Source organism: Salmo salar, chromosome ssa09 (assembly GCF_905237065.1).
Source record: "Salmo salar chromosome ssa09, Ssal_v3.1, whole genome shotgun sequence".
Lineage (NCBI taxonomy): Eukaryota > Metazoa > Chordata > Actinopteri > Salmoniformes > Salmonidae > Salmo > Salmo salar.
In genome coordinates, this window is record NC_059450.1 from 11507905 (window position 1) to 11535110 (window position 27206).

At 44.8% G+C, this 27206-nt stretch overlaps 1 protein-coding gene across 1 annotated transcript in view; it reads right to left on the reverse strand.

Annotated features, from left to right (window-relative positions):
* The window catches only part of pnoca (prepronociceptin a), a 31604-nt gene extending 4704 nt beyond the window's left edge, over nucleotides 1-26900 (reverse strand). Inside the window, exons 1-2 of the mRNA XM_014210228.2 lie at nucleotides 26777-26900; nucleotides 677-826 (exon numbers count right to left, since the gene is read on the reverse strand). Of these exons, the coding sequence (XP_014065703.1) occupies nucleotides 677-802 (126 nt within the window). The 5' untranslated portion in view covers nucleotides 803-826; nucleotides 26777-26900. The remainder of the gene's footprint in view (nucleotides 1-676; nucleotides 827-26776) is intronic.
* Between the last annotated feature and the right edge of the window lie 306 nt (nucleotides 26901-27206).

Genomic DNA, 27206 nt, shown 5'->3' on the forward strand with positions numbered 1-27206 from the left:
TGGGAATACAGATATGCATATGTTGGTCACAGATACCTTAAAAAAAATGGGCCTCACAATGTGCCTCAGGATCGAATTGTGTTCGTTGTCCGTAGCTTATGCCTGCCCATACCATAACCACACCGCCACCATGGGGCACTCTGTTCACAATGTTGACATTAGCAAACTGCAGGCCCACACTACGCCATACTTGTGGTCTGCAGTTGTGAGGCCGGTTGGATGTACTACCAAATTCTCTAAAATGACGTTGAAGGCACCTTATGGTAGAGAAATGAACATTCAAATCTCTGGCAACAGCTCTGGTGGACATTCCTGCAGTCGGCATGACAAAACGACACATTTTAGAGTGCCCTTTTATTGTCCCCAGCACAAGGTGCACCTGTGTAATGATCATGCTGTTTAATCAGATTCTTGATATGCCACACCTGTCGGGTGGATTGATTATTTTGGCAAAAGGAGAAATGCTCAGTAACAGAGATGTAAACAAATGTGTGCACATAATTTGCGAGAAATACGCTTTTCGTGCGTATGGAACATTTCTGGGATATTTTATTTCAGCTCATGGAACATGGGACCAACACTTTACACGTTGCGTTTATATTTTTGTTCAGTGTAGAAGAATGGAGTGATAGACGGATGGAGGGTAGGCGTTGTAGGTTGCTTTAGAGACCCTCACCAGTGTGTTAAAGTTGATCTCCTGGGGTAGGATGTGGCTACAGGCCATGCAGTCCTCCTGGCAGTCACTACAGTGTCCCGGAACACAGAGACACAGCAGCAAAAGGGCCCATAGGGGGGTCTTCATTGTCCTCAGTATCGATAGGACAACCTGGGACAGGACACAGGAGAGAGGTCAGAGGTCAATTCACCGTCTTCTGCACAGTCATCATTTACAGTGAACAGCCAGACTGAAAGAGGGGGAGGGAAGGAGTGAGAGAGAAAATCAGGAAGAGAGAGAGATACAAGGACACAGACAGACATGGCCGACCGACCGACAGACACAGATAAGTGATAAACACTAAAGCCTTTGTTTGTCTGGGAGTTGTATCGACCTTGGCAGTGAACCAGTCCGCTGTTTTGTGACAACAACGACGTAAGACACACAACAGCTGTTTGTACATCATTAACCAAACTCATCATCGCCTTAATTGAACCCTGAATTAGCGCTTCTGGCATGATGGGAGGGAGCACAATGGCCAAAAGAAACGGGGTGATTTCGGAAGCATTGAAGCATTTCGGAAGCATTGATGCATTTCGGAGTCTTTGTTTTACTGGATTAGTCATCAGGAAGAGATGGGAGATATGGAGATATATGGAGAGAGGAATCCAAAGCTGTGTTGCACTTGTAACAAACAGAGAACAAGGTTGTAGTTGGAAAAGGATGAGTGTGATTGTAGAATATCATGTGTGAATGAACACAGATAAAGGGAAAAGTAGTTATCTTGAAAGTAGTTTCTTTCCTTTCGAAAACGGTTCGTACCCCTTTTTATGTTTTCAGTTTTTCAAGTACTTCATTGAGTTTAGTGTGCCAATGGGAAATGCAGGTCCCAATGCAGCATCACAAACGTTCCTATTTATTTTTCATAGAAACTAAATGGATACGACAAATTAAGTCTCTACTGTATGAGACATGGATATACACTGAGAACATTACATATCCAGAAAGCGCTGACCATTCATGTGCGACCCCAAGGGGAACTAGTACTGCAAACTATCAGAAAGTACAATGTGTTGTCCATTGTTGTTACTCTACGTCATTCCCTTAAGGGAAGTACAAGAGAGTGCCTGTATTTCATTAACAATCTGTAGTGTTTACTGGTTATTGTTCCCCATTGCAGTGAACTGGACACTTCCAATCGCCTCTCTCTATTGTAGAATCAGCACTTCTACTACAAACAGTAGAAACACATCTCTTTCACGTCCAAAAACTGTGACATGTGGTTCTTCTCTGCCACCCTCCTCTAACTCAGTCAAGACACAAAAGCCACTTCACCACTCCTCATCGAATCGATATCCTCCTTGAGTGAGTTCTTACTTAATGGTATCCCGTGGAACAGCTAAAGAAAGGCCAGCAGGTGGCGAGTGATTGTAATGTAAGGGAGTGAATTACAAATACGATACGGGGGGGGAAATCGGGCAGGGCGGACAAAGGAGGGGTTGCCGATGGTGTGCTTTTAAAACCACCTTATTAAGTTACATAGATTTTTACAAGAGATAGCTTGGCCCGTTTCTCATGGCTAGACATTGGAAGACCGGTTGAAGGGAAGGTAATGAGATTGAGGCTGAAGTATGATGTTCTCTGTGTATCCCAGGAGGTTCTATAGACTAACTACAGTACATCAGTCCCTCCAGGATTCTGCGATTCTGCGATTGCAATTTGTTTTGCAAAATCAACAATTCCCTGCATATTATGTGAGGGCTTGCAAATTTGACCAGTCACGGCACAAAACAATCAAATCATCGCAACATTATCACATAAAACGGACCCATCACCACAGACCAAAAAGAGGGCTCGCAATTTCAACCAATCACTGCAAATTTACTGTATAATATAGTTCAATCAAGCCACACTTAAACGCTTTCCCTCGTCAGCGCATTTTCGCGACAAATTGGATAAAATAATTGCGTATTGCCATGCAAAATGTCAGAATCTCCATAGCAAAATCAAGCATTTTTGCCCGCAAATGTCACAAAGAATCAGCCTGGAGGTCTGGAGTGTCCTACTGTTTTTTCTTCTTCTTCTTCTACCACCTGGTAGGTAATTGATTAATTGATTGATATCACTGGTTGGCCAGAGAGTCTACTCAACTGGTGTCCCAGGTCTGAAATCAATCCTTGATTATCTGTCTCGAAGGACCACGTTGAATTAGTGAAGGCACTCGAAAAATTCAAGAAATGCACTTAATTAAGAATGAAAATCAGCAGTACTTCTAGCCTCAAAGTCCAGATTTGAGAAAAGGGGATATGGGATTGAAATGAGTTAAGAAAAGCCCAAGGCTCAGAGGTAGCACTGTACTTGAAATGTTCAGCAAGTGAAATGTTCAATATATTTCCTTAAACATCCTCTGTGCTGTGTGCTTATTCTCTAACCCTTGATATGTTCATTTTGACACCTGAAGGAGCATCAGGTACTGATGGAATCTTTTTGTGAGAAATTACAATGGTCACTCAAAACATTTATAAATATTTAAATAAAATCAAATGTTATTTGTTACATGCGTCGAATACAACAGGTGTAGACCTTACCGTGAAATGCTTACTTACAAGCCCCTAACCAACTGTCACAGTCGTCGTAGGAATTAGACCAAAATGCAGCGGGTACGTGAATACTCATCTTCTTTAATGAAGGAAAACGTAAACACTTAACAAAACAAACATCGACGAGAAACAGTCCTGTCAGGTGCAACAAACACTAAACAGGAAACAACTACCCACAAAACCCATAGAAAAACACCCCTACTAAATAGGACCTTCAATTAGAGGCAACGAGGAACAGCTGCCTCCAATTGAAGGTCAAAACAATAAACTAGACATAGAAAAACTAGAAAATAGAAATACAAAACATAGAACACTACCCAAAAACCCCGACAACACAAAACAAACACACCCCTGACACGTCCTGACCAAACTACAATAACAAATAACCCCTTATACTGGTCAGGACGTGACAGTACCCCCCCCCCTCCCAAAGGTGCAGACCCCGGATGCACCTTAAACAAAAACACAAAAATAAACCCAAAACAAAAATAATCCCAAATTAAAGGGAGGGAAGGGAGGGTGGCCACCGTCACCGACGGTTCTTGTGCTACACCCCCCCCTCCCCAACCTCCTACTATGGAGGTGGCTCAGGCTCCGGCCTTACTCCCCAACCTAACCTGTCCACCCCCGCTAACTGTTTATTATATTTTACCCCTCCCGAAGTCTCTGGACAAAGGCGCATCGCTGAAGACCTCGGGCTGATGCGCGTCGCTGGAGACCTCGGGCTGATGCGCGTCGCTGGAGACCTCGGGCTGATGCGTGTCGCTGGAAGCTCCGGACTGGAGGGCGACTCTGGGAGCTCCGGACTGTAGGGCGACTCTGGTTGCGCCGGTTCCGGACTGTAGGGCGACTCTGGCTGCGCCGGTTCCAGACTGTAGGGCGACTCTGGCTGCGCCGGTTCCAGACTGTAGGGCGACTCTGGCTGTGCCGGTTCTGGACTGTAGGGGGTCTCTGGCGGTTCCGGACTGTGGGCCGTCTGTCAGTTCTGGATTGTGGGCCGTCTCTGTCAGTTCCAGACTGTGGGCCGTCTCTGCTGGCTCCGGACTGTGGGCCGTCTCTGCTGGCTCCGGACTGTGTGCCGTCTCTGCAGGCTCCGGACTGTGGGCCGTCTCTGCAGGCTCCGGACTGTGGGCCGTCTCTAGACGGGGAACTGTCGCCGGAAGCTCTGGACGGGGCACTGTCGCCGGAAGCTCTGGACGGGGCACTGTCGCCGGAAGCTCTGGACGGGGAACTGTCACCGGAAGCTCTGGACGGGGAAATGTCGCCGGAAGCTCTGGATGGGGAACTGTCATCGGAAGCTCTGGACGGGGACTGCGCACTGAAGGCCTGATGCGTGGGACTGGCTTTGGAGGCGCCAGACTAGGGACACGCACCACAGGGCTAGTGCGAGGAGCAGGAGCAGGACGAACTGGACTGGGCTGACGCACTGGAGGCCTAGTGCGTGGGGCTGGTACTGGGGGTACCAGACTGGAGACATGCACCCCAAGGCTAGTGCGAGGAGCAGGAACAGGACGTACTGGACTGGGCTGACGCACTGGAGGCCTGGTGCGTGGTGCTGGCTTTGGAGGCGCCAGACTGGAAACACGCACCTCAAGGCTAGTGCGAGGAGCGGGAACAGGACGTACTGGACCGTGAGTAGGCACCGGCGGTCTGGAGCGCACCGTCTGCACAACACGTCCTAGCTGGATGGTAACAGTATCCCTGCACGAGCGGAGTGCTGGCACAGGGCAAACTGGGCTGTGCAGAGGCCTGATGGCTGCCGTGCGTAGAGCAGGCGTAGGGTAGCCTGGGCCTAGGAGGCGCACTGGTGGCCAGATGTGCTGTGCAGGCATACTCCTACCCGACTGGATGCCCACTCTAGCGCGATACTTGCGAGGAGCTGGGATCGCTTGCACCGGACTGTGCGTGCGCATGGGCGAGATCGTGCGCACTTCCGCATACACCGGTGCTCTCACTGCCAAACGCTCCCCATAATAAACACGGGAAGTTGGCTTAGAGCTTACCCTAGACCCAGCCAAACTACCCGTGTGCTGCCTCTCGCACTTGCCTCTCGGTGCGTATAATGCCTCATAATAGCGCCGCTCCACCTTGGCTGCCTCCAGCTCCTCCTTAGGGTGCCGGTACTCCCCAGCCTGGTGCCAAGGTCCTGCCCCATCCAGAATCTCTTCCTATGTCCATGACTCCACAGAGCTCTGCTGCTGCTCCTTCCTCGGCTGCTTGGTCCGTTTGTGGTGTGTAGTTCTGTCACGGTCGTCGTAGGAATTAGACCAAAATGCAGCGGGTACGCGAATACTCATCTTCTTTAATGAAGGAAAACGTAAACACTTAACAAAACAACAAACATCGACAAGAAACAGTCCTGTCAGGTGCAACAAACACTAAACAGGAAACAACTACCCACAAAACCCATAGAAAAACACCCCTACTAAATAGGACCTTCAATTAGAGGCAACAAGGAACAGCTGCCTCCAATTGAAGGTCAAAACAATAAACTAGACAATGAAATAGAAAAAATAGAAAATAGAACATAGAAATACAAAACATAGAACACTACCCAAAAACCCCGACAACACAAAACAAACACACCCCTGCCACGTCCTGACCAAACTACAGTAACAAATAACCCCTTATACTGGTCAGGACGTGACACCAACAATACAGATCAAAGAAATAGAGTTAAGAAAATATTTACTAAATAAACAAAAGTAAAACATTTTATGAAAAAGTAACACAAGAAAATTACATAACAATAACGAGGCTATATACAGGGGGTACCGGGACAATGTGCAGGGGTACAGGTTAGTCGAGGTAATTTGTAAAGTGACTATGTATTAATAATAAACATCGAGTAGCAGCAATGTAAATAGTCTGGGTGGCTATTTGATTAATTGTTCAGCAGTCTTACGGCTTGCAGGTAGAAGCTGTTAAGGAGCCTTTTGGTCCTAGAGTTGGTGCTCCGGTACCTCTTGCTGTGCGGTAGCAGAGAGAACAGTCGATGACTTGGGTGACTGGAGTCTTTGACCATTTTTTGGGCCTTCCTCTGACGCCGCCTAGGATATAGGTCCTGGATGTCAGGAAGCTTGGCCCCAGTGATGTATTGGGCCGTATGCACTACCCTTTGTAGCGCCTAATGGTCAGATGCCGAGCAGTTGCCAAACCAGGCGGTGATGCAACTGGTCAGGATGCTCTCGATGGTGCAGCTGTAGAACTTTTTGAGGATCTGGGGACCCATGCCAAATCTTTCTGAGGGGGAAAATGTGTTGTTGTGCCCTCTTCACAACTGTCTTGGTGTGTTTGGACCATGATAGTTTGTTGGTGAGGTGGACACCAAGGAACTTGAAAATTCTCGACCCGCTCCACTTCAGCTCCATTGATGTTAATGAGGGCCTGTTCAGTCCTCCTTTTCCTATAGTCCACGATCCGCTCCTTTATCTTGCTAACATTGAGGGAGCATTCTCACATAGGTGTTCCTTTTGTCCAGGTGGGAAAGGGCACTGTGGAGTGCAATTGAGATTGCGTCATCTGTGGATATGTTGGGGTGGTATGCGAATTGGAGTGGGTCTAGGGTTTCCGGCATGATGGTGTTGATGTGAGACATGACCAGCCTTTCAAAGCACTTCATGGCTACCGACGTGAGTGCTACGGGGCGGTAATCATTTAGGCAGGTTACCTTTGCTTTCTTGGGCACAAGGACTGTGGTGGTCTGTTTGAAACGTAGGTATTACAGACTCGGTCAGGGAGAGGTTGACAATGTCAGTGAAGACACTTGCCAGTGATTAGTGATGATTAGTAAATGGTTTATAAGGACCTATATTAAACATCTCATGAATTATCCTTTGAATCATTAATACAGAATTTAAAAGTTGTTTATGCATGCGTGAATAACTAGCTTACTAACAATAAAGCAATAATGAATAAATAGTGAACGGTTTGTTCATTACTTTTAAATGGTTTATTACTGAACGCTCTTATCTACCCACAAACACTGTTTATTGTATGCAGGGGTACCCCATTCAGATACATTCATGATATGAAATATGGAGACCATCTCTATGAGGGTTCATTATCAGACCAAAGCAGCCATGCCAGTACCCGTACCAGTGTAAATACCACTGGGTTTGAGCCACTTATATGATTGACAAATGAGCCTTGTGCTGAAAGCACCATTGGGTTCTCAAGCTCCATTGAGCACTCTTGTGTGTGTGTGTGTGTGTGTGTGTGTGTGTGTGTGTGTGTGTGTGTGTGTGTGTGTGTGTGTGTGTGTGTGTGTGTGTGTGTGTGTGTGTGTGTGTGTGTGTGTGTGTGTGATATGGTGGGACCAGAGAAACACATCCAGAATGATTGACAATGTCCCTATTGAAAAAAAATGCATAATCGGGAAGAGAAATGGAGTAGAAAGAAGAAGAAAAAAACGCATGAACAATTCTGTTTATGTGCATTATGACATCACAACAGGTTGTGAGTTTGGCACTCCAAATGAAAATCATGGATAAAGAAAAATATTTAAAGGAATTTCAGCTATTGTACAAAAGCCCTCTACAGCTATTGTCAGAAAAGTTCTCTACAAGCACAGGAAACTATGACAAGAGAAAACAAAGACATATTTGCAATTAAGTTGAACTTATCACTTAGCCTTGAAATAGGAGGGAGAGGCCTAGACAGACAAATTGCTGTAGGAGAATCAGCCATGCGTGAATAATCCGGATTTAACACTTTCCTTGAGATTAGTAAATTATTTTACATTTCCTGGCCTTGATGAGGACACTGCGGTAATGAGGAAAGTTTTGAGAGAACAACGGAGAGATACAGAGAGATAGTGGACCAATGATGCGACCGGAACACTAACTAATCCGGAACCATAGAATCAGAATGGGTTCGAATTCAAATACTTTGTCCAGAACATTCTTCTGTGTAACAACGTGTCTAACATGGTGAACATTCAAGCTGGACTGAAATGGAATTAAATGTTGGATACTGGAGCCAGAGAGAGAGTGAAGGATAGATGAACTGTTTGCCAATGTTGGCATAGATCATTCAACACTTTTGAGATAGGGGCATTTGGATTTCTTCTGACTTACACTTCCAAAGTCTAACACCTGTACAGCCTCATACTGTACAGCTGAAACTCAAGCCAGCTCCAGTGTTCCACAGCGAGAGAGGAAAAGGAACCACAATCCCACACATTTATTTCTCACCCCATCATTTTCACCACATTAGTGATGTGTGAGAAGGGCCGGCACTATCTCTCTTGTGTATTTTAAAAATGTTATTTAACCAATTTTGAATTCGGGCTGTAACACAAAATGTGGAATAAGTCAAGGCGTATGAATACTTTCTGAAGGCACTGCAGCTGAGTGAGAATAACGAAGTCAATACAGGCTCCCTAGAGATCAGGGCTCCTGGGCACGTGCCCTGCATGCTGACTAGACTAACTACCAATCAAAAAATTGTTAGCTGACATGGATAATTGAAGGACTGTCATTGACTGACATAAGAAAAAAACTAGATAAAAACTGCTGATGCACAACCAAATTTCAAAATTGCACCTGCTTAACGTAACATTTTTTTTCAATTTTTTTGGTCGGGGGCCCTAAGCGTTGCTTATGCCTGGAGCCGGCCCTGTGTGTGAGTCAAGGTAATCGAGGTAATGTAAGTGATCAGAGGTTAAATAAGCTATGGCTGCCACTATCTAAGAGGTGTTTATATCATCACTCAATTAGAAAAGGAATGTACCACAGGAGCAGAAACACACACACACACACACACACACACACACACACACACACACACACACACACGCACACGATTCTGCCAGGCACAATACTGTATGAAATATTATTTTCCCATTGTCTGCAGAGTTTTTCCCTCACGCTTTCATTCCCTCCTTCACACCTGCAGCTCATCAGCAGGTCCCCCTCTCCAGATAGCCCAGCTATAATTGTTTAATCAACCGGCTTATTGCTGAGTAAATCACTTAATTAAACACAGTAATTGGGTTATCAAAGTCCTCTGGTGAATCTGACTGCTAGACCTGCTAATAATAACCAAAACATTATCCATGGGGTCTGTGTCTCTCTTGACTCTATCTGTCTGTTCCCACTACAGTCAAAGGAATAGGACCAGTGTACTGGGGAAGGCTGGGATTCAATCCGATTGCGCATTGTCTGCTATGCACCATTTAAAGGTAATTTCTGATTGAGCCGACAAATGCAGTGATTACCATAAATGCGGTCTCCGCGAACGTGGAAACATTGCCTTTACATGCCGCATAGCAGACAAAGCGCGATCGGATTGTATCACGGTCCAACTGTTTGATGGAGTAAACAGATCAGTTATACTGTAGTTTCTAATAATGTTGAAGATTATGATTGAAAATAATAGTAGGTTGTAAACAAGGTGCTTCAACTTGACATCCTGTGTGGTCCGTGTCTAGAACATTTCAAGCTCATGACTTCAATGGATACAATAAAGACAAGCTATTAGGATAGAATGGTAGTGAGGGAAATGAACAACCACAACCTCAACTGAGAATGCCAGTCACGACAGTGTTCTTCAACACATTACAACTTTATCGATGAACGAGGGTGGATCAGTGACAAACATTGATATACCATGCCAAACATCAGCCTCCGTATCAATACTATACATCACTAACTATCAGTAAAATGTATCATTTTATACATAAAGAGTATACCATCTGTCCCTTACATGTCTTCCACCCCGTAAAACCACAACAATATTGGTCCCACAGCACCACGGATCAATATAGCGATAGATTGATATTAACTGGAGGACCATCCTCCTCAGTGAATTATATTTAAAATACAAATAATGAAACATTAAAAAGTTATCATTGTTATATAAAACTGTACTAAATATAATCACATCACCAGATAATTGATTAAAACACACTATTTTGATATGAAGGTCTGTCCGGAGGACAGCTAGCTTCCGTCCTCCTCTGGGTACATTGACTTCAATACAAAACCAAGGAGGCTCATGGTTCTCACCCCCTTCCATAGACTTACACAGTAATTATGACAACTTCTGGAGGACGTCCTCCAACCTATCAGAGCTCTTGCAGCATAAAATTACGTTATCCACCCAATCAAAGGATCAGAGAATGAATCTAGTACTGAAAGCATAAGCTACAGCTAGCTAGCACTGTAGTGCATAAAATGTGGTGAGAAGTTGACTCAAAGAGAGAGAAAGACAATAGTTGAACAGTTTGGAACAAATGTATTTCTTCCAAAAATTAAGGAGAAGCAAGAGAGAGAGAGAGATCGTAATTTTCTTTCACTTTGAGTTTCACTTACGTACTTAGCTAGCAAATACAGCTAGCTAGTTTAGCCTAATCAAACACCCTGCTCAAACAGAGGGATGCTACGTTAGTGTCATGAATCCCGCTTCCTGAGTCTGTTTTCTGCCTGAGTTGCCTGTTTTCTGTCTTGGAGTCTGATTCCTGAGGTTCCTGAACGCACCCTGTCTGGTTGCAGGGCGACGAAGCTAGGCGGGAGATCTCTCGATTAACCGCACCTGCATCTCATCAGCTATCTGCACACCTGGTCCTGATCATCACCTCTCCACTTCATAAGCTCTGACCTGACATCCATTCCCTGCTGGATCGTTAGCAATGAACAGTATGTTGTGTCAGCGTATCAGCCTCAAGTTTACTAGTTAGTTTTGTTGTTCTGTACTTTTTGCTTGCTGTGTACTCACCTCCATTTACTCTGTCTACAGTCATTCTCCCGGAACATTCACCCCACCCCTGCCTGGTCGTTGGTGGCTTCTGTGACATCATTGGATCTGCCTATTCACTCTCACCAACTCACCTCCGATGCCCGCTCCGTCTCCTGGATTATTCTGCTTTCACATTTGAGTCTGTAAATAAATACCTTCATTCAACTCACCTTGTCCAGGTCTGCTTCTGGGTTCTGCTTTAGAGAATCGTGACAGAACGATCCGGACAAGAATGAACCCAGCGGACCTGGACTCCGTTCGCCATGCCATTACCCATCAGGAGAAGATGCTGGGACAACACAGCACGGCGCTACAGGAGATAGCGTTTTCGGTTCTGAACTTTTCTGCCAGTCTGACGAGTATCCAGGCTCAGCTCAGTTTGCCAGGCGGGTCATCCACCACCTGCTTCACCCCTCTCACCTGTCGCTTCTGGAGCTGTTTCCTTCCGTGAGCCCAAGGTTCCGACGCCAGATAAGTACGAAGGGGATTTGGGAAGATGCCGTTCGTTTCTTATGCAGTGTGGTTAGTGATTGATCTGCACTCTTACGCCACAGACAAGGCTAGGATAGCTTTTGTTATTGAACTGCTGCATGGAAGAGCTCTGGAGTGGGCTTCAGCCGTATGGGAACAACAGGACACTTGCATAGCGTCATACCAGGAGTTCACGGCAGAGATGAGGAAGCTTTTTGACCATACTGTCCCAGGTAAGGACGCAGCTAAGCGTTTGTTCTCTCTTCGCCAAGGAGCTCGCAGTGTGGCAGACTTTGTTATCGAATTCAGGAGATTGGCTGTGGAGAGTGGGTAGAATGAGGTGTCACTACAAGCGGTTTTTTATCAGGGGTTGTCGGAGCAACTCAAGGATGAGCTGATCTCCTATCCTGAGCCTAGTGAGCTGGACAGTCTGGTAGCATTATCTATTCGGGTGGATAACAGAGTCCAAGAGAGAAGGAGGGAGAAGCAATGGGGCACATCCAATCAATCAGCTACTCGGTTACCATTCAGGTCAGGAAGTGGACCAGAACGAGTCAATCATTATTCACCACACGGGATTAGTGGAGGGGTCCTGCCTCCAGATCCTGAAACCATGCAAGTGGGGCGGCACGGGTTAACCAAGGAGGAGCGCCAACGTAGACGTGAGACCAACAGCTGCCTCTACTGTGGTAGCTCGGGACATTACATCTCCACTTGTCCCCAGCGCCCGTTAAACTGCCCGGCTCGCTAAGTTTGGTAGGACTTTTAGCGAGTCAGTTTCAACCTCTCAATAGTCCTGTCAGACCCCGTTTTCCTGCAACACTCATGAACAAGAATCAGAGTTTAGCGATTAACACTTTTATCGATTCAGGTGCCGATGGCAGCTTTATGGATGCCGACTTGGTGGAACAGCTGGGGCTTTCCAAGGAGCAATTACCGGAAGCCATTGAAGCTACCACTCTGAACGGCAGTAGTCTGGCACGTATCACTATGAGGACTGAACCGGTTAAGATGCTGTTGTCAGGGAATCATTCAGAGGTTATCTCCTTCTTCATTCTGCCTTCTCCCCATGTTCCTCTGGTTCTTGGATACCCCTGGCTGAGAGAACACAATCCCTCGTTCGATTGGGTGACTGGCAAGGTAACTAGTTGGAGCACTGAATGTCATGCTAACTGCCTTAACTTCTACCCTAATCAACAGCCAGTGGAATCGCGTGGCGCGAAATACAAGTACCTCAAAAATGCTATAACTTCAATTTCTCAAACATATGACTATTTTACACCATTTTAAAAAGACTCTTGTTAATCTAACCACATTGTCCGATTTCAAAAAGGCTTTACAGCGAAAGCAAAACATTAGATTACGTCAGGAGAGTACCCTGCCAAAAATAATCACACAGCCATTTTCAAAGCAATCATATATGTCACAAAAACCAAAACCACAGCTAAATGCAGCACTAACCTTTGATGATCTTCATCAGATGACACTCCTAGGACATTATGTTATACAATACATGCATGTTTTGTTCAATCAAGTTCATATTTATATCAAAAAACAGCTTTAGACATTAGCATGTGATGTTCAGAACTAGCATACCCACGAATTTACTAAATTACTCATGATAAACGTTCACAAAATACATAACAATTATTTTAAGAATTATAGATACAGAACTCCTTTATGCAATCGCAGTGTCAGATTTTAAAATAGCTTTTCGGCGAAAGCACATTTTGCAATATTCTGAGTACATAGCTCGGCCATCACGGCTAGCTATTTTGACACCCACCAAGTTTGGGGCTCACTAAACTCAGAATTACTATTCGAAAAATTGGATTACCTTTGCTGTTCTTCGTCAGAATGCACTCCCAGGACTTCTACTTCAACAACAAATGTTGTTTTGGATCTAAATAATCCATAGTTATATTCAAATAGCTCCGTTTTGTTCGTGCGTTCAGGTCACTATCCGAAGGGTGACGTGCGAGCACATTTCATGACAAAAAATTTCCAAATATTCCATTACCGTACTTAGAAGCATGTCAAACGATGTTTAAAATCAATTTTTATGCAATTTTTCTCGTAAAATAGCGATAATATTCCAACCGGGCAACGTTGTATTCATTCAAAGGCTGAAAGAAAAAAATGGAGTAGTCTCGTGAACGCGCATCTCAGTCTCACTGTCCCTAGGCTGACCACTCACAAACTCTGCTGCCATTCTTTGCCCAGAGACAGCGGCCTCCAATTCCACTTTCTGGCGGCTTTAGAGAGCCAATGGAAGCCATAGAAAATGTCATGTTACAGCACAGATGCTGTATTTTCGATAGAGATGCAACAGAAGGACAACAAATTGTCAGACACGGCGCTTTCTGTATGGAATCTTCTCAGGTTTTGGCCTGCCATATGAGTTCTGTTATACTCACAGACACTATTCAAACAGTTTTAGAAACTTTAGAGTGTTTTCTATCCAAATCTACAAATTATATGCATATTCTCGTTTCTGGGAAAGAGTAGTAACCAGTTTAAATCGGGTACGTTTTTTATCCGGCCGTGCAAATACTGCCCCCTAGCCCCAACAGGTTAAGACTGCCTGTTCCCATTCTGTTCCCAGTCAGTTCATTGATTCTACCCCCACAGATTTGTCCCTGGTTCCTGAAACATATCACGATTTGAGTGAAGTGTTCAATAAGCAGAAGGCTCTGTCACTTCCTCCCCACCGACCATATGATTGTGCCATTAACCTGTTCCCTGGAGCTGCCTATCCCAAGGGACGGTTGGTTATACAGTATCTCTCGACCTGAACGTGAAGCTTTGGAGACCTACATAAAGGAGTCTCTAGCTGCTGGTCTCATTCGTCCCTCGTCATCACCCCTGGGGGCAGGATTCTTTTTTGTGAGTAAGAAGGATGGCTCTCTTCGACCTTGTATTGATTATCGGGGTTTGAATGATATTACGGTCAAGAACAAGAATCCCCTGCCCTTGATGAGCTCTGCTTTCGACTCCTTACAGGGTGCTACTGTGTTCACGAAGCTGGATCTACGCAATGCGTGTCATCTGGTCCGGATCAGAGAGGGGGACGAGTGGTTGACTGGTTTTAATACACCGATGGGTCATTTCGAGTATCTGGTGATGCCGTTTGGACTGACCAATGCTCCAGCAGTGTTCCAAAGTATGGTTAATGACATCCTGAGAGATATGATCGGTCTTTTTGTGTTTGTGTACCTGGATGACATTCTTATCTTCTCTAAGGAGCTTTCCAGCCACGTCCAGCATGTCAAGCAGGTTCTTCAGCGATTGTTGGAGAACCGCCTGTTTGTGAAGGCTGAGAAGTGTGATTTTCACGCCCACACTAAATCCTTCCTCGGGTACATCATCTCCAGGGGAGAGATTAAGATGGACCAAGAGAAAGTTAGGGCAGTTCTGGATTGGGCCCAGCCCGGTACGAGATTGCAGCTCCAGAGGTTTCTGGGGTTTGCGAATTTCTATCGTAGATTTATCCGTGATTACAGCCGTGTGGCCGCTCCATTAACTGCCCTGACTTCTAGCACCAGGACCTCCTGTTGGAATCCTGAGGCAGACCGAGCATCTCTGGATTTGAAGAGTCGATTCACCAACGACCCGATTCTCTCTCAACCTGACGCTGCCCGTCAGTTTGTCGTTGAAGTGGATGCGTCTGATGTGGGGGTTGGCGCCATCCTGTCCCAGCGAAGCTCCACTGACGGTAAACTCCATCCCTGCGCCTTCTACTCGCGTCATCTTTCGTGTGCGGAGAGGAACTACGATGTGGGTAACCGGGAGCTTCTCGCGGTGAAACTGGCCTTGGAGGAGTGGCGCCACTGGTTGGAGGGGGCGGAGCAACCGTTTATTGTCTGGACTGACCACAAGAATCTTGCTTACGTGCAATCGGTTTCAACTCCCGTCAGGCCAGGTGGGCTTTGTGTTTTGGACGCTTTAATTCTTCCCTGACGTTCCGACCTGGGTCTAAGAATGGCAAGGACGCCTTGTCCCAGATGTTCTCCAAGACGGAGGAGAGTGAGGCCAAGACCGAGACAATTCTTCCCCAGAACTTTGTCGTGGGAGCAGTTACGTGGAGGATTGAGGAGGAGGTTCTGGTGGCCCTTCGGACGCAGCCCGGTCCCGGTAACGGTCCACCCGGTCGGTTGTTTGTGCCTGAATCTGTCCGTTCTGCTGTCCTCCAATGGTCCCACGCCAGCAAGATGGCTTGTCACCCTGGCGTGGCTCGGACGATGGCGTTACTACGCAGACGATTTTCGTGGCCTGCCATGGGAGAAGATACCCGGCCCAGCTCTGGACTTCTTCACCCCCTACCTCTGCCCCGGCGACCATGGTCGCATCTGGCCCTGGACTTTGTCACTGGGTTGCCCTCTTCTGATGGGAACACGGTCATTCTGACTATTGTGGACAGATTCAGCAAGTTCGCCCACTTTGTGCCCATCTCCAAGCTTCCCTCTGCCTCTGAGACATCCGAGATCCTGGTTAGGGAGGTTTTCAGGGTCCACGGGTTTCCCAGTGACATAGTTTCCGACCGTGGTCCTCAGTTTACCTCTGCTGTCTGGAAATCCTTCTGTTTGGCCATTGGAGCTACTGTCAGTCTCACATCTGGATTTCACCCCCAATCTAATGGTCAGGCGGAGAGAGCCAACCAGAAGATGGAATCCACGCTGCGCTGCCTTGTCTCCTCCAACCCCGCCTCTTGGGTCTCTCAGTTGCCATGGGTCGAGTATGCCCACAATACTCTCCCTACATTTGTCACTGGGATGTCTCCCTTCCAGTGCCTGTATGGTTACCAACCTCCCTTGTTTCCTTCTCAGGAGAAGGATCTCTCGGTACCCTCTGTCCAGGCCCACATTCATCGTTGCCACCGGACCTGGCATCGGGCCAGAAACGCCCTCCTTAGAGTTTCTGACCGGTATCAGCTCCAGGCGAATCGTCGCCGAATTCCAGCCCCCACTTATGCCATCGGAGATAAGGTCTGGTTGGCTACACGGGATCTTCCTCTGCGGACTTAGTCGAAGAAACTGTCACCGAAGTTCATTGGTCCGTTTGTGGTGGAGAGAGTGATTAATCCTGTTGTGGTTTGACTCAAGTTGCCTAGAACGCTCAGAGTCCACCCCACCTTTCATGTCTCCTGCCTCAAGCCTGTGCTCCTCAGTCCTCTGCTGCCCCCTCCGCCTCCTCCTTCTCCTCCTCGGATGATCGGAGGTGGTCCTGTCTACACGGTGCGCCGCATCATGGATTCCAGACGGCGGGGTCGGGGTTTCCAGTATCTCGTGGACTGGGAGGGGTATGGTCCTGAGGAGAGGAGTTGGATTCCTCGGCGTCAGATCCTTGATGCTGACCTCCTTCGTGACTTCTACCGCCTCCATCCTGGCGCTCCGGGTAGTTCCCCCGGTGGCGTTCGTCGGATGGGGGGGTACTGTCATGAATCCCGCTTCCTGAGTCTGATTTCTGCCTGAGTTGCCATTTTTCTGTCTTGGAGTCTGTTTCCTGAGGTTCCTGAACGCACCCTGTCTGGTTGCCGGGTGACAAAGCTAGGCGGGAGATCTCTCGATTAAACAACAGCAGTGAGAGGCAGCAGCAGAGTTGATTTGCTGTGACAACCATGACGTGGCAGAGGCTGATCTAATGGAGAAGGCATTAAGAGATACACATGGACCGAAATCAATCTCTCTCTTTATTGAGATGAATTCACTTCACTAGAGGTTAGGAGTAGAGGTGAGGCAGTTCAGAGGTGTGTTACACACATGCGCACATATACGCAAACACATGCACACAAATGTGTAAATGCATGTCCACACCTATGCACGCACACAGCCACACACAAGCACACACATTTGCAAACACCTCGTCCCTGACTGTAGAAAGGGGTAATAAACGGGACAGAGAGATCTCATAAGATCCTGGAAACACACAAAGAGAGAGAGGAGCCCAACTGAGTTGTGGCATTATGATTGGATTAACACACACTCTAATCCTGTGAGTTTAGACTGGTCCTCACCAGGTGTTCACCACCACACACAAAACCAGACCTCTATTTTTCCTCCAAACACATGTCATTGCGTGTCATTCTGTTCAGCTCCCAACTTATCCAGCAAGGATGAGCTAATTAGAAAGAAGAGGAACAATGCTTTTTTAAATCCATTTTTCCAGGGAGATTTAGGACCATGTTCCATAGGGCACAACGTAACGAAGCATTTGCAATTGAAAACTAAAATGAGATAAACAGTCAACTAATTTCTTATTTCTCCCTCAATTGATCAAACGTGTAAAACGTGTCTAGTATGGCATCCAGTGGTGTAGGGGAGGGTAAAAACATGTAAACGGCGTTTACACACCTTTGTAATTTTGTGTGAGCTTTTACACACCTTTTGTGAAAAAATGTATTGTAAGTATTGAAGCCACAAATGGAATACCATATTATCTAAAATACTGTATATTCATGACTTCGGGTCAAAGGCATTGAAGAAAAAATACAATCCAAATGATTCTCAATTCCATTTGTATTTCTGGAAAATTTACACAAATTCATGAGGTGGAAAGAACCAATATCACCAGGCACCCCTATTTGGAATAACCCCACCTTACCTCAAGAGTTTAATGACAACACCTTTAAGTCCTGGTTCCAAAGTGGCCTCATTCATTTTTTACATGTGTACTATGATGGATTTCTATTGTCATTCAATCAACTACAAAAAAAGATTTGGATTATCCAAGGTCAATTTCGTTAAGTTTTTACAACTCAGAATTGTTATTCAATCACTTCAACAGAATCTGGATGGGACTTAAGGGATCCAACATAGAAAAAATACTGAAAGAAGCTGCTACACCAAAGATGTTGATTGCCACATTATATCAAGTGTTGATTGAAACTACCTGGAAAAAGGAAAAACTTGGAAACAGATTTTGAGTGGAAAAAACATTGGTAATATACAGTTGAAGTCGGAAGTTTACATACACCTTAGCCAAATACATTTAAACTCAGTTTTTCACAATTCCTGACATTTAATCCTAGGAGAAATTCCCTGTTTTAGGTCAGTTAGGATCACCATTTTATTTTAAGAATGTGAAATGTCAGAATAATAGTAGAGAGAATGATTTATTTGTGCTTTTATTTCTTTCATCACATTCCCAGTGGATCAAACGTTTACATACACTCCATTAGTATTTGGTAGCATTGCCTTTAAATTGTTTAACTTGGGTCAAACGTTTCGGGTAGCCTTCCACAAGCTTCCCACAATAAGTTGGGTGAATGTTGGCCCATTCCTCCTGACAGAGCTATTGTAACTGAGTCAGGTTTGTAGGCCTCCTTGCTCGCACACGCTTTTTCAGTTCTGCCCACAAATTTTCTATAGGATGGAGGTCAGGGCTTTGTGATGGCCACTCCAATACCTTGACTTTGTTGTCCTTAAGCCATTTTGCCACAACTTTGGAAGTATGCTTGGGGTCATTGTCCATTTGGAAGACCCATTTGCAACCAAGCTTTAACTTCCTGACTGATGTCTTGAGATGTTGCTTCAATATATCAACATAGTTTTCCTACCTCATGATGCCATCTATTTTGTGAAGTGCACCAGTCCCTCCTGCAGCAAAGCACCCCCACAACATGATGCTGCCACCCCCGTGCTTCACGGTTGGAATGGTGTTCTTCGGCTTGCAAGCCTCCCCCTTTTTCCTCCAAACATAACGATGGTCATTATGGCCAAACAGTTCTGTTTTTGTTTCATCAGACCAGAGGACATTTCTCCAAAAAGTATGATCTTTGTCCCTATGTGCAGTTGCAAACCGTGGTCTGGCTTTTTTATGGCGGTTTTGGAGCAGTGGCTTCTTCCTTGCTGAGCGGCCTTTCAGGTTAAGTCGATATAGGACTCGTTTTACTGTGGATATAGATACTTTTGTACCTGTTCCCTCCAGCATCTTCACAAGGTCCTTTGCTGTTGTTCTGGGATTGATTTGTACTTTTCGCACCAAAGTACGTTCATCTCGAGGAGACAGAACGCGTCTCCTTCCTGAGCAGTATGATGGCTGCGTGGTCCCATGGTGTTTATACTTGTGTACTATTGTTTGTACAGATGAACGTAGTACCTTCAGGCATTTGGAAATTGCTCCCAAGGATGAACCAGACTTGTGGAGGTCTTGTCACGTCCTGACCAGTAATAGGGGTTATTTGTTATTATAGTTTGGTCAGGACGTGGCAGGGGGTGTTTGTTTCATGTGGTTTGGGCTATGTATTTAGGTAGAGGGGTGTTTGGTTTATGTGGTTCGGGGTTTGTTGGTCTATGTTCTATGTTAGTATTTTTCTATGTTCTATCTAGTCTATTGTATTTCTATGTTTAGTTAATTGGGGTTGGACCTTCAATTGGAGGCAGCTGGTCATTGTTGCCTCTGATTGAGGGTCCTATAAGTAGGAGTTTGTTTTTCATGGGTGTTTGTGGGAGATTGTGCTGTGTATAGCTTTGTGCCTTACCGGCCTGTTATTCGTCGTTGTGTTTTGTATACGTGTTTGTTTTGGGGTTTTCCTTCTTTGTCCGTAATAAAGAAGATGAGTGTACATATTCCCGCTGCGTTCTCTGTTGGAGATGCAAAAAGCACAAAGGAACCCTATTACATATGCTAAGGTCCTGTGACAAACTGACACCGTTTTGGGATAATGTATGTGCTATGATTTCATTGTGTCTAGGAATTTATTATATCCATCCATCTTCATGATTACGTTTGTTGGATATGTAAATACTGGTGATCAATAGAGAAAGTTTTGTAATCTACCGTAATTTCCGGACTATTGAGCGCACCTGAATATAAGCCGCACCCACTGAATTTGTTTTATTTTTTTATTTTGAACATAAATAAGCCGCACATGTCTATAAGCCGCAGGTGCCTACCGGTACATTGAAACAAATGAACTTTACACAGGCTTTAACGAAACACGGCTTGTAACAAAAATAAATAGGCTCTAACGAAACACGGCTTGTAACAAAAATAATAGGCTTTAACGAAGCACGGCTTGTAAAAAAAAAATAGGCTTTAACGAAACACGGCTTGTAACAAAAAATTCTAAATTAGCAGTAAACAGTAGCCTACCAAGAAAGTCATTGGTCACTATCTTCCTCCTCCTGTGCACTGAAACCACTGAAGTCATCTCCTTCGGTGTCGGAGTTGAATAGCCTCAGAATTGCTTCATCCGATATTGGATCGTTTTCATTGTCGCTCTCGTCACTGTTTGAGCTTAACCCGTTCGGCAATTTCATTGGTCTAATGAAAGCTTAATGCCGCCAAAAAACTGAGCACGTCACAGAATATATGGATTTTTCCCGCTTTCAATTTTTTGGGGGGAAAAAAAAAATTTGAAAGCGGGAAAAATCCATATATTTAGTCGCGTCATTGTTTAAGCCGCGAGGTTTAAAGCGTGGGAAAAAAGTTGCGGCTTATAGTCCGGAATTTACGGTAAGTCTAATTGCAATTTTAAAAAAAATTATATCCAAGAATTGGAAAGCCTCAATAAAACTGGAGGACTGAACTATCTACTGTACCTACAGTACCAGTCAAAAGTTTGGACACTTATTCAAGGGTTTTCTTTATTTTTAATATTTTCTACATTTTAGAATAATAGTGAATATATATAATTTTTATATGAATTGACACAAATGTAATCAACTCAGCAACAACAACAAAAAAGTCCTCTCACTGTCAACTGCGTTTATTTTCAGCAAACTTAACATGTGTAAATATTTGTATGAACATAACAAGATTCAACAACTGAGACATAAACTGAACAAGTTCCACAGACATGTGACTAACAGAAATTGAATATTGTGTCCCTGAACAAAGGGGGGTTCAAAATCCAAAGTAACAGTCAGTATCTGGTGTGGCCACCAGCTGCATTAAGTACTGCAGCGCATCTCCTCCTCATGGACTGCACCAGATTTGCCAGTTCTTGCTGTGAGATGTTACCCCACTCTTCCACCAAGGGCACCTGCAAGTTCACAGACATTTCTGGGGGGAATGGCCCTAGCCCTCACCCTCCAATCCAACAGGTCCCAGACGTGCTCAATGGGATTGAGATCCGGGGTCTTCGCTGGCCAAGGCAGAACACTGACATTCCTGTCTAGCAGGAAATCACGCACAGAACAAGCAGTATGGCTGGTGGCATTGTCATGCTGGAGGGTCATGTCAGGATGAGCCTGCAGGAAGGGTACCACATGAGGGAGGAGGATGTCTTCCCTGTAACGAACAGCGTTGAGATTGCTTGCAATGACAACAAGCTCAGTCCAATGATGCTGTGACACACCGCCCCAGACCGTGACGGACCCTCCACCTCCAAATCGATCCCGCTCCAGAGTTCAGGCCTCGGTGTAACGCTCATTCCTTCGACGATGAACGCGAATCCGACCATCACCCCTGGTGAGACAAAACCGCGACTCGTCAGTGAAGAGCACTTTTTGCCAGTCCTGTCTGGTCCAGCGACGGTGGCTTTGTGCCCATAGGCGACATTGTTGACGGTGATGTCTGGTGAGGACCTACCTTACAACAGGCCTTCAAGCCCTCAGTCCAGCCTCTCTCAGCCTATTGCGGACAGTCTTAGCACTGATGGAGTGATTGTACGTTCCTGGTGTAACTCGGGCAGTTGTTGTTGCCATCCTGTACCTGTCCCGCAGGTGTGATGTTCGGATGTACCGATCCTGTGCAGGTGTTGTTACAAGTCGTCTGCCACTGCGAGGACGATCAGCTGTCCGTCTTGTCTCCCTGTATCGCTGTCTTAGGCATCTCACAGTACGGACATTGCAATTTATTGCCCTGGCCACATCTGCAGTCCTCATGCCTCCTTGCAGCATGCCTAAGGCACGTTCACGCAGATGAGCAGGGACCCTGGGCATCTTTCTTTTGGTGTTTTTCAGAGTCAGTAGAAATGCCTCTTCAGTGTCCTAAGTTTTCATAACTGTGACCTTAATTGCCTACCGTCTGTAAGCTGTTAGTGTCTTGACTACCGTTCCACAGGTGCATGTTCGTTAATTGTTTATGGCTCATTGAACAAACATGGGAAACAGTGTTTAAACCCTTTACAATAAAGATCTGTGAAGTTATTTGGATTTTTACGAATTATCTTTGAAAGACAGGGTCCTGAAAAAGGGACGTTTCTTTTTTTGCTGAGCTTTGTAAGCAAAAAAGTTTTAAACAAGTCAAAATATATTTTATATTTGAAATTCTTCAAAGTAGCCACCCTTTGCCTTGATGACAGCTTTGCACACTCTTGGCATTCTCTGAACCAGCTTCATGAGGTAGTCACCTGGAATGTATTTCAATTAACAGGTGTACCTTGTTAAAGTTTTATTTGTGGAATTTCATTCCTTCTTAATGTGTTTGAGCCAATCAGTTGTGTTGTGGCAAGGTAGGAGTGGTAAACAGAAGATAGCCCTATTTGGTAAAAGACCAAGTCCATACTATGGTAAGAACAGCTCAAATAAGCAGATAAATGACAGTCCATCATTACTTTAACACATGAATGTCATTCAGTCCGTAAAATGTCAAGAACTTTGAATGTTTCTTCAAGTGCAGTCGCAAAAACCATCTAGTGTTATGATGAAACTGGCTCTCATGAGAACCGCCACAGGAAAGGAAGAACCAGAGTTACCGCTACTGCAGAGGATAAGTTAATTAGAGTTAACTGTATTTCAGAAATTTCAGCCCAAATAAATGCTTCACAGAGTTCAAGTAACAGACACATCTCAACATCAACTGTTCAGAGGAGACTGTGTGAATGGCCTTCATGGTCGAATTGCTGCAAAGAAACCTCTATAATAAGAACCTCTACCAATAAGAAGAATAGATTTGCTTGGGCCAAGAAACACGAGCAATGGACATTAGACCGGTAGAAATCTGTCCTTTGGTCTGATGAGTCCAAATTTGAGATTTTTGGTTGCAACCGCCGTGTCTTTGTGAGACGCAGAGTAGGTGAACGGATGATCTCCGCATGTGTGGTTCCCACCGTGAAGCATGGAGGAGGAGGTGTGATGGTATGGGGGTGCTTTGCTGGTGACAATGTCAGTGATTTATTTAGAATTCAAGGCACACTTAACCAGCATGGCTACCACAGCATTTTGCAGCGATACTCCATCCCATCTGGTTTGCACTTAGTGGGACTATCATTTGTTTTTCAATAGGACAATGACCCAACACACCTCCAGGCTGTGTAAGGGCTATTTGACCAAGAAGGAGTGTAATGGAGTGCTGCATCAGATGACCTGGCCTCCACAATCACCCGGCCTAAACCCAATTGAGATGGTTTTGGGATGAGTTGGACCGCAGAGTGAAGGAAAAGCAGCCAACAAGTGCTCAGCATATGTGGGAACTCTTTCAAGACTGTTGGAAAAGCATTCCAGGTGAAGCTGGTTGAGAGAATGCCAAAAGTGTGCAAAGCTGTCATCAAGGCAAAGGGTGGCTACTTAGAAGAATCTAAAATATATTTTGATTTGTTTAACACTTTTTTGGTTACTACATGAATCCATGCGTTATTTCATAGTTTTGATGTTTTCACTATTATTCTACATTGTAGAAAATAGTAAAAATAAAGAAAAACCGTTGAATGAGTATGTGTGTCCAAATTTTCGACTGGTACTGTACATCCCATTAGACTATATATATATATATATATATATATATATATATATATATATATATATTACAAAATCAAACATAAACCAGACACATTTGACAGAATTTGAAAATTGTCTGTTGACCATCTTTGAGAATGTTTTTTATAAAAAATAAAAAGCACACAAAGAAAATTAAGTATAGAGTTACTTTTTTCACATAACCACCCATCTTTTTTACCACTACATCACTGATGGCGTCCATATTAGGAATGCAGTTTGACGACTTCCTGATATGGATGCCGTTAGTCGACTCTCTTTTCTCCTCAGACTAAGTGGCGGCCTAGAACTGCCGGTAGTACTACACAACTGATCCACAACTATGTTTGAGGGTTTCCAACAACTTTTCAACTATTACAACATAACATAAACCGTGTCATTAACATGACTCAAGAGTAGAACGTATTTTGTTTCTCTATCTGATACTGAGGCCCATTCAAACAGCTGCACAGAAGAACAACAAGAGAGCTAATCAAGGGCTAATTTCACAGTTTCCGCAAATCTGTGTCGTGCCGGATGGGGAAAGCTTAGAATTATTCTGCCCCCAGGTCTGAGGAGACAGCGTTTAATTGTCTTGGAATCCCTTTAAAATAACATTTATACACTCCTCTCGCTCTCTCTTACACACACACACACACACACACACACACGCAGGCAAGCAAATATACATGCAGTCATGCAGACACACAGGCAGGTACAAACAAGCAAGTACGCAGATGCACGCATACACACACAAGCAAACACACACACAAGCGCATGCACACACACACACACACACACACATTCTGAGCCTAATCGGTGTAGTGAAGACGTAGTGTAACGGCAGAAAAATCTGGTCCCTGAGACGATAATATTGGTCACGGAGCTCATGTGACGGGATTTTTAACCAGGGCCGTCTGTGCGCCTTGAAGCTGTACACACCCACTGAGCTAAAGCCTAAGCCTATGCTTGGGGAGCTAACGCAAGTCTTCAGGAATATGCTAAAAGGAAATAATACATTATTTCATTCATTTGAGGAATTACAAAGGAAAAGAAGTCATCCTAAAAAAAGCCTATTTGGATTATGTTCAAATTCTATTTGAAACACAGCGTTTATATAGAGTATCTTTTGAGAAAAAGATAAAGATGATTTGATTAAGTAGAGTCCCGCTGTGTTCTCAAATATCAGCCTATAATGAAATTTGACCGATAGCAGCTCTGGTCGATGTGCAGCTTTAAATCTGACCTCCTGGGTCCCTCTGTGTCTTCACCACTCTGGAAACACCAGTATTATCCCACCAACTAGCCTTTATCACCTAAGAGGCTGCTAGTCATGTACATTTTAAGCCAATAATCAGTTAAAAGCTAGTTAAGAGCCGGGAATCCTGACTGACTCCTTTAAATAAACCCAAATTGATATTGACTGATATTCAAAGGAAAACTCCATCAAACAAACCACTGTTAAACCAGGTTTGGAATTAACCTTTAAAATAATCAAGTTTAATCAAAGCCAATTAAAAGGCAGGAATTAATTAATTGTAGATAGCCACTAATTTAAGTGGTGGTGGTGTTCCATTGACAGAACACACAAACTGAGTCCTGGAAAGCAACAGAAACTGCCCCCGAGCTTTCGCAGGCATTATAGGCAGCTATGTGGTTCATTCTCATTAGATCATCAACAGTAAATGTATTTGCAGCTAGTATTTTGCGCCTAAGCATAAAGATTGAACATTTAATCTTCTCCCTCGGGTATTAACTGTGTAAAATAATAATCTTGCATCATCTCTGTAGAGATGCATTGATTTGAGGACCAGGGGATCAATAGGATAATAATGAGAGTAATGGGAAAAATATGCTCCTGTCATGGGTCAGGACTTTAACTGTGCCACGAGCACCGGGAAGAGAGAGAAAGAGCACAGAAAGAAAAACAACACAGAAAGATATTGAAGAAAGAAAGCACCGAAAGAAAAGGGGGGAAGAAAGAGTGCACCCAAACAGGAGAGCACAGAAAGAGACAGAGCGCAGAAAAATGGAATGAAAGAGAGAGTGCTCGCCTTAAGCAGTGAGTGTTTACTAGCAATTACTCTTGATACACATCGCAAAACATCGCAAAACTCCCCGAGGTATATACCGTACAACCCAATTAAACCACTAAGACGATAACACTAACAAGTTACTGTAATATATTGCCATGTTACTTCACATTCTCAGGGAAAGAAATTACAGTATGAGCAATACTATTTTCTGCTTTTCTCCTTATGTCTTTGTGTCACATCCGATACATTTATCAGACGAATTCAACCAACTTATTGTTGTGGTTTTTCCATTTCCCTCTTTTCAGTTCTTCTCATTTGTTTCAGGTGCAATGTACATGCCTCACATTTAAATGACAGTGTGGAAAAATCCACCCAACTTCAACGAAACCCCAGAGAGAAATTATACGCTGCTCAAAACTAACGAACCCTAATAACCCAATTCCCAACACATGCCATACTATAAATATAGTATAAATATAAACTGCACTAAGCCGTTGGCAACTTCTCGGGTTTAAAGCTGAACCCAAACTCCTTCAGTGGCAGTCAGGGAAGGGTCCCATCTCAAACCAAGCCAGGTGAGTTCTCCTCCACCCCCACACCTTAAGCCAAAGCCCGAAGGTCTAAGGTCAGACTTACCTGTGTATGAGGCGTTTGGGCGTAGGTCTTTTGGGTGATTTAGGTCTACAGTACAGTAGTTCTAGTAAGTGTCCTGTCTTCTATCTCAGTGTATTTCATCTATACATACAGGCTGTTGCTCAGACCTCTTATAGAGGGACACACCCCTCCCTTTGGTGCAGCCCCCTGCATCCCTCTTTCACTTTCATCACAGAGAGGAGGGGGGCTGGAGAGAGGGGGGAGAGGGTGGAAAGAGAGAGGGGGGAAGGGTTGGAGAGTTAGAGAGAGAGGGAGGGGTTGGAGACATGGAGAGAGGGAGAGGGTGGATGAGGAAAGAGAGGGGGGCAATTGAAAGAGGGTGAAAGATACAGAGGGAAAGAGAAGAGAGGGGGGCTTATTATGTATGATGGACAGACGCATCAGTGTATCAATGCGGCTATCTAATCTGCGG